The 13543-nt window shown below is 49.5% G+C and overlaps 4 protein-coding genes across 4 annotated transcripts; 2 read left to right on the plus strand and 2 right to left on the minus strand.

Annotated features, from left to right (window-relative positions):
• Positions 1 to 5556: 5556 nt before the first annotated feature.
• CABS01_16129 (catechol O-methyltransferase) lies at positions 5557 to 6408 on the plus strand (the record flags this gene model as incomplete). The annotated part of the gene is made up of 3 exons (XM_060549461.1): positions 5557 to 5586; positions 5639 to 6325; positions 6379 to 6408. 3 exons carry the CDS (start codon positions 5557 to 5559, stop codon positions 6406 to 6408), a joined length of 747 nt encoding a protein of 248 aa, XP_060390137.1.
• Positions 6409 to 6609: 201 nt separating this feature from the next.
• Positions 6610 to 8890, minus strand: CABS01_16130 (glutamate carboxypeptidase II; the record flags this gene model as incomplete). Its single annotated transcript, XM_060549462.1, has 5 exons — positions 6610 to 6759; positions 6810 to 7501; positions 7558 to 7655; positions 7727 to 7925; positions 7987 to 8890. The coding sequence occupies 5 exons, from the start codon at positions 8888 to 8890 to the stop codon at positions 6610 to 6612; spliced, it is 2043 nt and encodes a 680-aa protein (XP_060390138.1).
• Positions 8891 to 9396: 506 nt separating this feature from the next.
• CABS01_16131 (diaminopropionate ammonia-lyase) lies at positions 9397 to 10617 on the minus strand (the record flags this gene model as incomplete). The annotated part of the gene is made up of 1 exon (XM_060549463.1): positions 9397 to 10617. The coding sequence occupies one exon, from the start codon at positions 10615 to 10617 to the stop codon at positions 9397 to 9399; it is 1221 nt and encodes a 406-aa protein (XP_060390139.1).
• An 882-nt stretch (positions 10618 to 11499) lies between these two features.
• CABS01_16132 (uncharacterized protein) lies at positions 11500 to 13194 on the plus strand (the record flags this gene model as incomplete). Its single annotated transcript, XM_060549464.1, has 3 exons — positions 11500 to 11810; positions 12024 to 12789; positions 12847 to 13194. 3 exons carry the CDS (start codon positions 11500 to 11502, stop codon positions 13192 to 13194), a joined length of 1425 nt encoding a protein of 474 aa, XP_060390140.1.
• Between the last annotated feature and the right edge of the window lie 349 nt (positions 13195 to 13543).

A 13543-nucleotide genomic window follows, 5' to 3' on the forward strand; every position in this document is an offset into this window, starting at 1 on the left:
TGATAGGACTAGCTCGACGCCATCTTCATAGCTGCTATCACGGATACGATACGACATGGGAGTCAAATAAGAAACGGCCACGGATGATTGGCGGGCGGTATCGCTTTCCCGCGGTGAACGTTGTTTGTCCCGATTGCATGGTGTCGGAGAAGAAGAAAGGTGCAGAAGGAGGCGTCCTTCAAAAGTGCTCAGACTCCGATGTCAAAGCGACACAGTGACAAGATAACCTAGAGGCTAGAGGGGTCTCCATGGTTGAGAAAGCCCGATATCGCACGCGGGGGGCCGGCATCGTCAGCTGCGTCTCAGAAGTCAAACTTGGTTCGTTTGTGTATCCGCACGAAGTATATTCACGGATGGATAGTCTTCGAGCTGAAGAACGTGTCGGTGACGCTAGCGAAAGGTGAATCACCCACAGAGCGATGACTCGGGTGGTGGTGCTAGTCCGGTGGCCTGGCACATTATCAGAGAATCTGCAGGCCATCAACAGTGGGTAGTCCGAGTCGCTAATCTCAAGCCTCATCGAAGCGTTCTCGCAAGATGAGTAGTTGCGGTGCGGGGCTTCGAACAAGCCCAGATTGGTTTGATTGCACCGCTTCCAGTCCGCCAGAATGTGCGAGACCGCGCGAGGCCAAAACGACACATGCAATCGGATGCAATCGGGAAAGGCTCACAGGCTGTCCTTGATCCTTCACCTTGCTGTTCCGTGAATACGCTGCGCCGCTGGGGAAAGGTCGGGAATCCTTCAGGTCCACTAAGAGATAAGACGGCACCGAAACCGGGCTACCTTGGTTGATGAGTTGATAGAAGAAAAGGCCATGACGGAAATGCGCCGTGGGTAATTGCAACACCTCAAAGCCGAGGGTTAAACGCCTGATAGAGGTAGCGCGTCTGACAAGCGTTGATGAAAGCAAAGCTGCGCGAATGAAGACGTTGAATCAGGTGTTGCATGAATCGCTGTTGGTGCGCAAGTTCAGTTGATGGTGAGGTGGGGAATCGAGATTGCTGGCTTGCCGATGGCTGCTTGCTATGGCGGAGACTGCTCTTACTCAGACAGAAGAAAATTCGAGTAGATGACGGATATCTCTTATCGTGGAGTCTGAGCCAGTGATTAGCTCTTTACCGTGGCGTTTTTGATCGTGGGCGGGAGAGGGTGAGAAGTGCAAGGCGGTCGTAGCATGATGGTAGGATTCGATGATCCCTCACATTGACGAGCCAACGAGCCATATGCCCCGGATTCTCTTGGGATGGGCGATATGTCGTCATTATCACCCCGATGGAGCAGAGAATCATCGAGCCAAGACATTGATGGAGCGTCCCATTCGCACGAGCATTGAGAGGGTGCCTTGGTTGCGTCTAGGTTTCGCCCATGTGGTTGTGGCAGCATTCGTCTGATGCGCAGGAGAGTTGAGCCTGAGCTTCTGGTCTGAAGTGGGAGACCCGTGGACAGGAGTGAAGGTGGGCGGTGGGCGGTGGGCGGAGCTTGGAAACCCGGTGCTGACTAAGGTACTTTCCTTCACCTAACCTAGGTACCTTAGGTAGCATCCTTTCGGAGTCTGTCCCAGTACCTCAGTGAATACGTACCTCGAGGGGTACCTGTAGGCTGTCGCAATTTGGGCGGGAACGAAATGAGCATGAAATGGACACCAATAACCAAAGGAAGGGAACGCTAGAAGGAGCATGCGTTGCTGCTCCGTTTGCTCTTGCCTTGTGGGAACGAACTTTGCATCCATGGAAAGAACCAAAATCTATCCGCACCTTACTGGCCAGTGGCCACGCAGACGAAGTCATTTGGAGAAGCTGCAAGCCAGGTTGGTTCTTCCTGTGTTTGAATGGCCGCGCCTCTGATTGGCTGTCCCCTCTTATCTTTCGGCACGGTGGGGCTGAGAATGCTAGCGTCATCTTGGCAATGATAAGGCGAGGCAGGCACCAGTGGGACGGTCCATACCCTTGTCTGACCCTGCAGGGGGTCCCCCCATCCCTCTTTCCCTTTCCGTCTTCCAACGAACGACCGAAACGGGGCACCTGATAGACGACGACGACTCTTCAATCTCTCACCACTGGCATCTCACACACTGAACATAGCCTCTCAAATCAAGCGCCAATGTTCGTCGTCGTCACCTTATTGTTCTCACCTCTATTTCATGTTCGGACTCAGTGTTTCGCTTCCGCATCATGCAACTAAGTAGCTCATCGCTCGTTACGAGTGACCTTCATAGCTTCTCCCATTTGCTTGTGGACATCTACCTTAATGATACAGAGATAAGCAGAGTCCGTCTGCTGACTTGTAGCCTTATCAGCAACCAGCGCCATCCCTGATTCCTGCAGCACTCATCATACCCCTAACCATTCATGTCCGAAATCTCCATTCGTCTCTCAAATCATGCCGCCCTAGACTAGTCGCTCCCATTGCATTCGCCAAGGAATACCGGCTAGCACGGTATGTAGCATGAAGCGTTAAATCCTCTTCGTTTGTACAAAGTACTGATAAATAACTACTCTCGTATGTACGTGTCACACGCGCGGCCTCTCAGTCTCAGACTCTTGGTGTCAGTCGTTTCCCTCTTCATGAGACATCACTGGCGAGCTCGCAATCTGTCATTCATCTGACCCATTGGGCGCCAGGCTTCTAGGTGATCCGTCTCACTTGCTCCACATCGTGCACTTACATGAGAGTGAGGAACAAAATAGATGGTCGATCAAAAACTTTAAACGTGATTTGGACATGTCTCATATCTGCCCTGGTCTGAAAAGATATCATGCTTTGCAAAGGTTGCCGTTCATCGCCCAACGGCCGCACGGCAACTTTAGAGTTAGTAGATCAACTTTGTTCCTGCTCCTCCCGTCCCGTCAGCCTGGGTCTGTCCCGCTGACTTGCGTCTTTGCGGGCGCTCCCTCTCTCATTTTGACATCAAATGGCGCCCAAGCGCCCCCGATTATCCGTAGATAGTCTGTTCTTCAGATGGACGGGCGCTCACCCTTCGCGTGGCTGCGGGCGCAGCAACATTCACTCATACTTATATAAACGCCGGTTTCCAACCTTTCTACTTCAACTCACGGCCTTCAAAATTTCAGTTAACCACGTCGAAACCTACCAAGGGAGATATCCTTAAGCCATACGCGAGCAATACATTATACAACCAGTACGAAATCACAGTAGCAACTCGAGAGACACGAAGAGCCTGACATTCAAACCCGACTCTACAACACACCTTAGCCACCAATCAGCACCCTACCCTCGGCATATCCTCACCTGGCGAGAGAAAAGCCGTATCCAAGTCCTCAGATCTTCTTATTTCCGCCAACATGATAGGCCATGAGTGGAGTGCTCACCCACTCAATGATTGCCTCTCAGTATCACCACGACTAAACAATGGATACCACCTATATGCATCATAGCCGTCAAACACAATAGACTGGGTTTAAGCTAGGTGTCCAGAACTGAAGCAGTTTCCACAGGACTGCCAAACCCTAGATTGCCAGTAAACCTGGCTCCTGCACATTTGAGAACAAGCTGCCAAAGTTCCCATCAGGACGACACGATATGAGGATTCTGACTCTTGGGACTAGGTCGAAGATGAATTTTGACAAACAGTGCCATCAAGTAATTTCGAAGCAGTCACTGGCAGGGTTGATTCTGATGATTTGTTGCAACAATCGATATAACGATACGTGTCAGGCTGGCGATCCATTGTCTTCTCTCGGGATGCTGTTCCTCATGGCCCAATATTCTCATGGCTTGTTCCCTCTCCCTACATACAATAATTAACAAGAGTCTGATAAATCCAACAATGATTCCACATTCGGAAAACCTGAATAACGCATATGCCCATAGAAAGGCTGTAAATATGAGAGCCGTGGCCTACAGGTGACAGAAATGGGACCTAAATCCCCTAGAGTTCGGTCTCTGGGGCCCAAGACCTCGAAGGACATGATGTACGAGGCAACGAGATTCATACCCATGCCGGACTAAATACACGAAAGCAATCCACACTTAACCAATTTCCTATAATAAGTCAAGATTCTGCCGTGTGATGTAGTCGAAAAGTTCAAACACCGGCCCGCAGCATCTTGTCCCAACCAAAAGAGAACAAGTTCACCTGAACTATCTCACAATTTCTAATACCAGATAGAGGCTGTCTTCATACATCCATTGACTGAATCGTAGAAGTTTTATACGTTAGCTTGTTCCTAGGCCTTGAATCCCCCTTGAGTGGTAGATGATGGATGGCATGCTTTCAACATAAGGTAGGGGGAGGAGTTCGCTGGGTTGTAAGCCCTGCTCAAAGCATCGTTGCTCTCATGCATGCCTTTCATAAACACTTTATCTCTTGCTCCGATGATGCGCCTGTATCCTAAGTGAGTTATATCAAGCTGTAAAAGATGATCATGAAGTCTTCATTCAGCCCAGCGGCAATTTACTAATGGTCTTGGTTCTCAGTATGAATGGGAAATCAACTTCCTCTCATCCAGGCTAACAATATTTCTATACCACAAATCGTTGTGATACTCAAAACATGCCGTCACTGATGGAATTGGGCCTTGACTGAGATGTATACACAGTCATATGAAAGTCAGCTCAACCTACCTGATGATTGTCTTGATGATAGAACGCTTTGTCATGACATCGAAACCAGTCCGAAGCTGACAGCTTCGCTATGATTTACCAAACTATCAACGGCGGGACATTGTCCTGCCCTTTCGTTCGCATACTTCACTCATCACAAACGTACACGATCACGCGTTGAGATATCATCGACTTGATAGGAGTCTTCCGGAACCCTGGCTACCATGTCTGTCCGCGAATACGAAACTCCAACAGGCATGGTGCAAATTTAGCGTAAGGTTAACGATGGCGACTTGACCTAGTTACTGATAGTCTATCGCTTACCCAGCGAGGCTGTTATCACTAATTTCATCAATTTTACTTCATGTAACTAATACAGCTGCGTAGTGCCTTTTGATACAGCATCGAGTAAAAAAGTTGACCCTTGACCTTACGCTAAGACCTTATAACACCACCGGGCCTGCGACTTTCGATTTAGTCATCAATAGAACCCTTGATCCCGGGGTTTGCAATACGCTGAAGGCCGTGTTGATAAGCTTTTGACACATGCCCCGACGACCGTGATTGAATCCAGGGCGAGTTGCCATAGTGTTGCCAATGTCGCCAAGAAATAGATCAGAAGTCAGCGGCTCGGAGGCTCGGACAACGAGGCTCTCGTAAGGCGTATGTTTGTAGGGCGCATGAGCTTGCCGCGTCATAAAGGCCGCCACTTGCAACGTCTAGTACGATGTTGTGTCGCTCCATCCAATAAAAGTTCAGATGACACACCGTAATTCTGGTGACTGAACGTTTCGACGTTCGGAACAGCCCCGCTCTGGAGCGAACCGAAATGCCAAGTTAGTGGGGCTGTTCCGAATGGAGTCATGTTAGATGGAATAAAAGGTTCTCGTACTGATGTCTCATCAGGGAAAGTGAGGTAGTTGAAATGAGACATGGTACTTGCTTCATGCCGTAGAAAAGATAAAGGCGCTTTTCAGAACACATTCAAGAATATGGCCCATCCTCATCATAACATCAAAGACGTAAGCTACATCTTATTCCACAGGAAAGCATGCTAATCGCCTTCTGACTTAGTTCCAATCGTTTTGCAAAGCTCGCGCTGTTGCTTTGCACAAACATGTATCCGCTTTACCGGAGGATAAATTCAAAGAGAACCCTTGGGAACTTGTGCAACTCATAGAGGACTTTGCCAACACCGAAAAGCTCCCCATGATATTCCGTGAAACCAAGATGAACCTAGCCCGAGTCGCTCTCGCAGATATGAGCCCAAAGCCAAAGGTGATGGTCGAGTTTGGAAGCTTCGTTGGCAATTCGACGATAGCATGGGGCGCTATGCTTAGAGAGTTTTATCCAGGCGATAATAGTGGCATTCGCGTTTACAGTTTCGAGCTCGACCCCGAATTAGCAGAGATTGCACGAGACGTTGTGAAACTAGCTGGTATGAGCGACATTGTCACTGTCGTTGACGGACCAGGCGCAGAGTCGTTGAAGACTCTTGTGAAGAACGGAGATCTTAAGACCGAAAGTGTTGATGCAGTCTTCTTCGACCACTGGGAAGACATCTATCTTCCAGATTTGAAGCTCTGTGAGGAACTTGGAGTTCTTCACAAGGGATCAGTTGTATTGGCAGACAATACTGACATTCCCGGTGCGCCTAAGTACCTCGAGTATGTGAGAGGCAACATGGAGGAACTTGCTGGAACTTTACGATATCAAAGCAAGACTCATCTCGTCCCGAACTCGAGTACCTCACACGGGCCAGTGAGTGATGTTAAGGAATCCTGATTGCTGCCATCTGCTGACTTAATTAATAGCGAGCCCTGGAGGTTACTGTCGTCGTTTGATTGTCAGTTCGAGATTATGTCCATTGTTTTCCATGCTCCAGGAATCCCATTGATGTTGACTTTAAATAAAATGGATCATTGTAACATTCAAAGCGTTTTCTGCCCCAAGCGTGTAGGCCTGGACGAGGAATTTCCGTGCAAAGTCTTTGAATGAATGTTGTATTGAAACGTTTCAAACCGATAGTGTACTTCTTCGCAGGTTTATAGCAAGCTGTATGTGGCTCTCTGGATGGCAGCGATTATCTTTTCTAGCCACTTAGCAGCACCTTCGTCGTTACCATCTTCCAAGCATTCCACAACTCCGGGAAAGATGACTCCGTCATAGCCATACCACAGCCCTGGTGCAAAGATCTGCCAGGATGTTAGAACACGAACAACGGGGACCTCAGACTTAAACTTACAGCATGTCGATACCACTCCCGCCCAGGCAACCCAGCCCCTTTTGGCAAAAGAAACTGCCGCTCAAGATAGAGATAGGCCTTGTTGACTTCATTGTCAACTTGCATGTTTCCTGGAGCGACTCTGAGTGGCGATATCGCGTCTAATCGAGACGCGGCGTCTTTGAAATGCGTGACTGCGTTGCTCAGAGCATGAAAGCTGAGGACGTTATCATATTTGGCCTTGAGCTTCTCCAAGTGATGAGCGAGGGTCCTCGGATACTCCGCTGCCTCGAACGCAATATTACCCAAACCAGCAAGGCGAACCGTCAATAACCCCCAGAGTTGAGCCATCGCAAGGTGCTTCTTGAAGCCGATATCGCCAAAATTTTCGACCCAGTAGTAACTATCGTAGTTGGAATGATAAGGATAAACACCCTTTCCCTGCCGATTGAAGAGCAGGTCAACGGATGGAATGCCGAGATGATCGAAGAAGACCGTGTAATCACTTCCCGTACCCATTAGATCGAGGGTTGGGGTCACCTGCTCTGGGTTGGCTCGCTTTTGGTCGCTCAGCCAGTCATCATAGACTGTTCGATTCTCGTTGATCGGCGATTGGACCATGCGAGTAACATCACGAATCACGCTTGCAAGAAGAGGACTACCTGTCGCGCCAAGGATCGTCCCACCATTGGTCGACTCGTCAACATTAAGGTCTGAGCAAAGATCAGTTCCTATCTTTCCCACAATCCAGACATTTCATAAGACTTACAGGCAACACAGTTCTTGCTTAAATCATCTTGGTGGTGTTCGCCCCATTCGGTAGAGCCGACCAGGCCGTATTCTTCGTTGTCCCAGTTTGCTAGTATTCTGCATGTTATGGGTAGTGAGACATAACTCTTACCGGTTGAATCTTGCAACTATAACAATGCATTACTTACATCTTCCTGTATGGTTTCCAGCCTTTTGAGTAAAGCTCGCCAAGGGCCCTAGCGACCTCGTTCATGGCCGCCGTCCCACTCACTGGGTCGATAGCTCCACAGCACCAAGAATCATGGTGATTACCAAGAACGATGCTCTCTTCAGTGGTCCCACGTATGGTCCCGATAACGTTGTAGATCGGGGCGTATTTGTAAGTGCCTGGGAATATAGTCAGAAATTCTGCCTGGTTTCCGGACAGCTTGAGATCAAAATTGCTCACCTTGGTTCGATAGAAAGACTCTGGCTTGGCTAGGGCCAGTACAATAGTCCACTGCCGGAAGACATCCTTTCCAGTCGCTGTGCTCACCGGCTATCTGACTAGGTATAAGTCCATGGCCGTTCAATGCCTGAAGGAAAGGAATAGCTTCCGCATAAGAGATTGGCAGAGATGGTATCCTTGGGGTTGCGTGACCAGGATCCTGTCGTTCAAGGTCGGTGTCTGGCAAACTGGGGTACCCGGGTGTCGTGGGGTCACCCACGGCCACGGAGAAGAAGTCGACGCTGCCTCGCTGAATTGTTTTGGGATGCCTTGCTGGACCATGAGGGTAGGGCTCATAGCCATTCTCAACAGTGTATTCGCCGTCCTCTTGAGGGTCGTTATACAGAATGACAGCGGCTGCCCCGTACTGTTCGGCTGCTCTAACTTTGAGGCCTCTAAAGACCTTGGCATACTTGCATATGACGATTTTGCCTTTCACGGAGATTCCATGCGACTTCAGCAGCTCAAAGTCTTTCAACTCGCCGAAGTTCGCATACACCAATTCGGCGCAGATTTCGCCGTTTGCGCTGAAGCCATGAAAGGCGGGTAAACCATTTCGAGGAGACGACGTTGGATCCTCTGACACCTCGTCCTCTGTCAGGGATGCCTCGAAATCTACCTGTCCATCCGGTGCAAGGAGATGCAGAGCTTGAGACTTTGGAAAGTTTTGCAGGACCTGGTATTCTTCCAATGCGGCCGGGATACCGTACGAAATCCATAGATCCCGTATGCGTTCTGCGTGGGCTAGGTCCCCGGCTAGGTGGGGTTCTGCGCTGTACAATTTTGACCAATGGCGAAGTTTCGTAGTGTCAGGCGATTGAAGCATGAGCTTCTCAGCTTCATGTTGTGGTACCTTGATCTCCATGAGCTACCTTGGTATCTTAGTGGTATGGAAGTTGGAATGCTAGATTGAGGTTGCTGCTGCGGCTGTCAATGTCTTCTCAATGAACGCGGTTGCTGGACTGGATGTTAACTTTGACCAAAAGCGAAGCAGATTTGGTAGGGGTTTTGTGCCAATCCACTACTAGTACCATCGTTCAGTCCCCGACCGATTGCGGGGATACCGGGTTTTGGAGACCCTAACAATGATAAGAACAACATTGGCTTCCTAGTTTGGGTGGAAACCAAATCTTATGTGATGAGATGAGGTGATGGTTTGTTATCCCCTGAGAAGGTACCTGAAGTGAAATATGCTCCTGCAACCTATATTGCTGCCACGACACTACTCAGCTTCGTGTTGCAAAAAACGGCTTGATCTTCTACGGTGCATCCTGATCGCTGATGGCCACTTGCAGCATAACGCAGGACCAGAGACAGACTGCATAAGATGCCTACTCAGAATAGTGCAGTAGTCATTTGATATACTCAATTTCAACCACAGATATCGACGATCAGACGCATGAACATTCTGATGCAGTCAAGATAGTCCGGAATGTCTACTTTCTCATCCGGCCGGGTGTTGTACTTCCCTCCAGGACCACAGACAATACCTTCCATCCCCAAAGTTTTGAACAGGTGGCCAGCGTCGGATCCATAGAAGCAAGTCGGCGCAAGAACCCCTGTTGGCTGCTCGTAGTTGCGAACCTGGCGATAGGCCTTGTTCAGGGCTCTCACTATCTGCGAGTCTCTTGGCACCTCAAATGCCGGCATTGTAGGCTCAAACCGCTGCTTGACAGTAGCCGACATACCAGCATAATTACCAACTACCGTGTCCACTAATTCGCGAATATCAGCCATGACACCTTCTTGTGTCTGGCCAGGAGCGTAGCGCGCACTTCCAGCAAGCTTGCATACGTCCGCTACTTGGGCAGGTCTCCATTCAACCAAGTCTTTCCCAAGGGCACCATGAACCACGCCCACTGAACATCTGTTGCACTTTTCATGCTCACTGCTCTTGGCTCCACGGAATTTCATACGTGCCATCTGGGGAATCAGCTCACATGCCGCCAGGATCGCATCGGATGCCTCCTCCTTGGCTGACATGTGTCGAGTGACTCCAACAATCTCAATCTCGAAGACTAGAGCTTCCGCGTGCATTGTGACTGCTTGTATATCCGACGGTTCGCAGTTAACAAAACAATCGGCATTGATCTTTCCTTGATCAATGAGGGCCATCGTACCAACGCCTCCCTGAAGCTCACCAACCACATAGGTCAGGACAACATTGCCTCTGGGCCGCCAGCCAGCCTTAAGCAGCGCTTCAACGGCGCAAAAGTACGCGGCACAGCCAGATTTCATGTTACTGACTCCAATGCCGTAGATAAACTCGTTATCAATCTTTCCCTCCCAAGGATCGATCGTCCAACCTTCGGAGACAGGATTTGTGTCTAGATGTCCATTGAAGAGTAGCGTTTTGGGGACTTTGTTGCTCGCTGCTGACACTGAATGGTGGCCCTTCCAGATCCCTATCGCATTTTGACGGCGGCCGTTGTCGAACGGGCAAATAGCCGACTCCAGTCCAATCTTTCTCATTTGCTCGGCCATGAAATCCGTTGCCTCTAGCTCACCATCGGTCTGCGAGTAGCTCTTGATTTGAATGAGCCTTGACAAGAAGGCAAGGCAGTGAGCCTGGTCAATGTCTGGGACCTGCATGATCTGGCGATATGTTTGTGGTTTCGAATTGTATTTGCTTGAAGACGGATGACTGATTTACTGATAGGCCCTGAGCTTCGGCAAGCGTTGCATCTAACACAGAAAGTCAATGGCGATCGGCAGCGCGAAGAGTGGCGACAACGTTTCGGATGTTGCCCAAAGTCGACTTACTGGACTTATCCTTTACTGAGGACCGAAGAATTGGAATGGGCGCCGGGAATCACTCGGAAGCAGATCGGTGTGCTTGTCCGATCCATGGGTCAAGTTTGTATGGTGCGAAATAGTCGGAGTCTTATCGGCCGCTCGGGCTTCCCCGGCGATCCACATAGAAACGAGGCAAGTGGGGGACGTTGATACAACCCCTGCATGCTAAGCTTTTGAGCGGAAACCCGGGTCCACTGTCTTTGTCTTGGAGATCTTGTCCTTGTCGAAGGCGGGGACGCGCTCAAGAAGTTTTCCGAGCCGTCGGGATAACAAGATCGGAGCGGTTGCCCGCCGGCAAAGGAAGCCACATCTTATCAGCTACTCCAAGACTCAAAGCTCATGTCCGGCTGACCGGCACATCATCCACCGCAGGGGACAAGGAGATAAACGTGTTTCCATTGATTGATAGGTCATCAGTGGCTACCTATATGTACTTGTTGTGGAGACATTCATTCAAGCTTACTCGAAGGTGCCACAATTGATAGCGAAGTCGGCTTTTAGAGGCCGAGCCAGTGCATCTACCATTCTCAAATGTTTGGATGCAGCACGATTATCCATGATTACGGCGATGCTGCTCTCGATAAGCGTGATTCTAGCGGAGATATTAGACCACCGAGCCGGATATCGCAAAGAAAGACCACATAGCTTGTTTTCCATTCTCAATGTTCGTCCCGGAAAATGAGCGACAACATTGAAGCATCACCGGCAGCGGCTGACACTGCCAGCGGCCATGAGGTCGCTCTCAAAGGGCAAGTCGCTGATGAAGGCTATGATATTTTTGAGGAAGGCATCGCGCAGTCCGTGCCGCAGGATATTGCCAATGCTGTCAGGCGCAAGATTGATCGCCATCTTTTAGCGTTGATGTGCTTGCTGTATGGCCTCAACTATGTCGACAAAGTTGCAATGGGATGGGCAGTATTGTTCGACTTCCGCAAAGACCTTGGTCTGGTGGGAGATGAATATTCATGGGCCAGCTCCATGTTTTACTTGTTAGTGATGACGACCAAATCTGTGGATTCAAGAGTAAACTGACCATCTGCAGCGGATACCTTGCCGCGCAATACCCTGCCAACTATATGCTTCAGAGATATAAGACAGTCCGGATTCTCAGCTCTGCCGTGATTATTTGGGGTGTGCTAATGCTTGCGTGAGAATACAGCCCTCCTCAAACATTCATTGTCGTATAACTGACTATCGGAAAGCCATCTTGGCCTGCGAAACTTTGCCGGACTGATGGTAGTCCGCTTCCTCCTCGGTGTAGCTGAATCGGTTGTAACTCCTGGCATTCTGCTGTATACTTCTATCTGGTACACCCGAAAGGAACAGGTCTTGCGTACGATGCTGTGGGCTGCTATGCAAGGGGCATTTTCCATTGTTTGCAGCTTGTTGTCTTTCGGCCTGGGTCATATTACCAACACCGCCTTGAGGCCTTGGATGTACATCTTCCTAGTCTTGGGCATTCTCAGCATCTTGGTAGGCGTCCTCTGGATCATTTTTATGCCGGAAACCCCCAACAAGGCCAAGTTTCTCACACACGAGGAGCAAGTCATTGCCGTACAGCGTGTTGCGCAGAACATGACAGGCATCAAAGGGTATGAATGGAAGCACTACCAAATGTGGCATGCAGTAATCGATGTGAAGACTTGGCTGGTACTGGCATTTGTTCTCTTCACTCAACTCCCTAATGGCGGTCTCACATCATTCGGAAGCCTGGTTATCTCAGGGTTCGGCTTTGACGCGTTCCGAACACTGCTCATTGGCCTTCCTTCATCCGTTGTCAGTGCAGGGAGCATGATTGTTTGGGGAACCATTTCAATTAAGTATGGAAATCTCCGAACATGGGGCATGATCATACCTCTGCTACCTGCGATTGCAGGAATCGCGGCTGTCTATGCTACTATGGATACGGGGGCAAACAAGTACGGGCGGGTAGTTGCATACTGGCTGATCAACTCGTATGCTGTAACAGTGAGTCACTGAGCCCTCTTGCAAGCGAAAAACCTCTTACTAACCTGTTTTCACAAGTGGCCATTTGTCTTGACTATTGTCGGTCAAAATGTCGCAGGCCATACCAAGCGGGCATTTACTAACACCATGCTCCTAATGGTCTTCGCTGCTGGAAATATCGCTGGTCCATTCTTTTTCCGCAGTCAAGACGCCCCAAAGTACTTTCTTGCTATTGCGGTAGTTTTGGTCTGTTTCTGCGCGGCACTTTTGACTGCGATCGTCTTACGATTGTACATGGCTTGGCAAAATAGGCGCCGGGATAGCAAGTACGGTAACGTTGATGGAGTCGAGAAGGTTGACGGGATGAGGTTTGGAATGCACGACAAGACAGACTTGGAGAATTTGGATTTCAGATACGTTCTCTGAGATTCGATGGCACGACTCGTAACTTCAGCCACAAAAACAGGGAGGCGTCGATAGTTTCATCTCCCCTCTCAGGCTTCGAAGGTGAGGGCGGAGATTTAACTGAACTGTTGCGCCGGCATGGTGCGAGCTTGAATGACCTGGATTTGGGAAACATCAATCTAGTCCAGAGCGAGAGCAATGGGTCAGATGTCGTTCAAGTTGTGCGAGACGAACTGAGCGATTGCAAACTTCAGATAACGGACTGTGAATTCGAAGGCCAATATCTAGAGATCCCCGACTAATCCTGCGCTGATTCCTCTTCTTTTATTTCTTCCTTGCAAGCAATCCCCCGTGAAGAACTCACCGAGCT

This window comes from Colletotrichum abscissum, assembly GCF_030869225.1.
Source record: "Colletotrichum abscissum strain IMI 504890 chromosome Unknown Scaffold_83.1, whole genome shotgun sequence".
In the NCBI taxonomy this organism is placed as follows: Eukaryota; Fungi; Ascomycota; class Sordariomycetes; order Glomerellales; family Glomerellaceae; genus Colletotrichum; species Colletotrichum abscissum.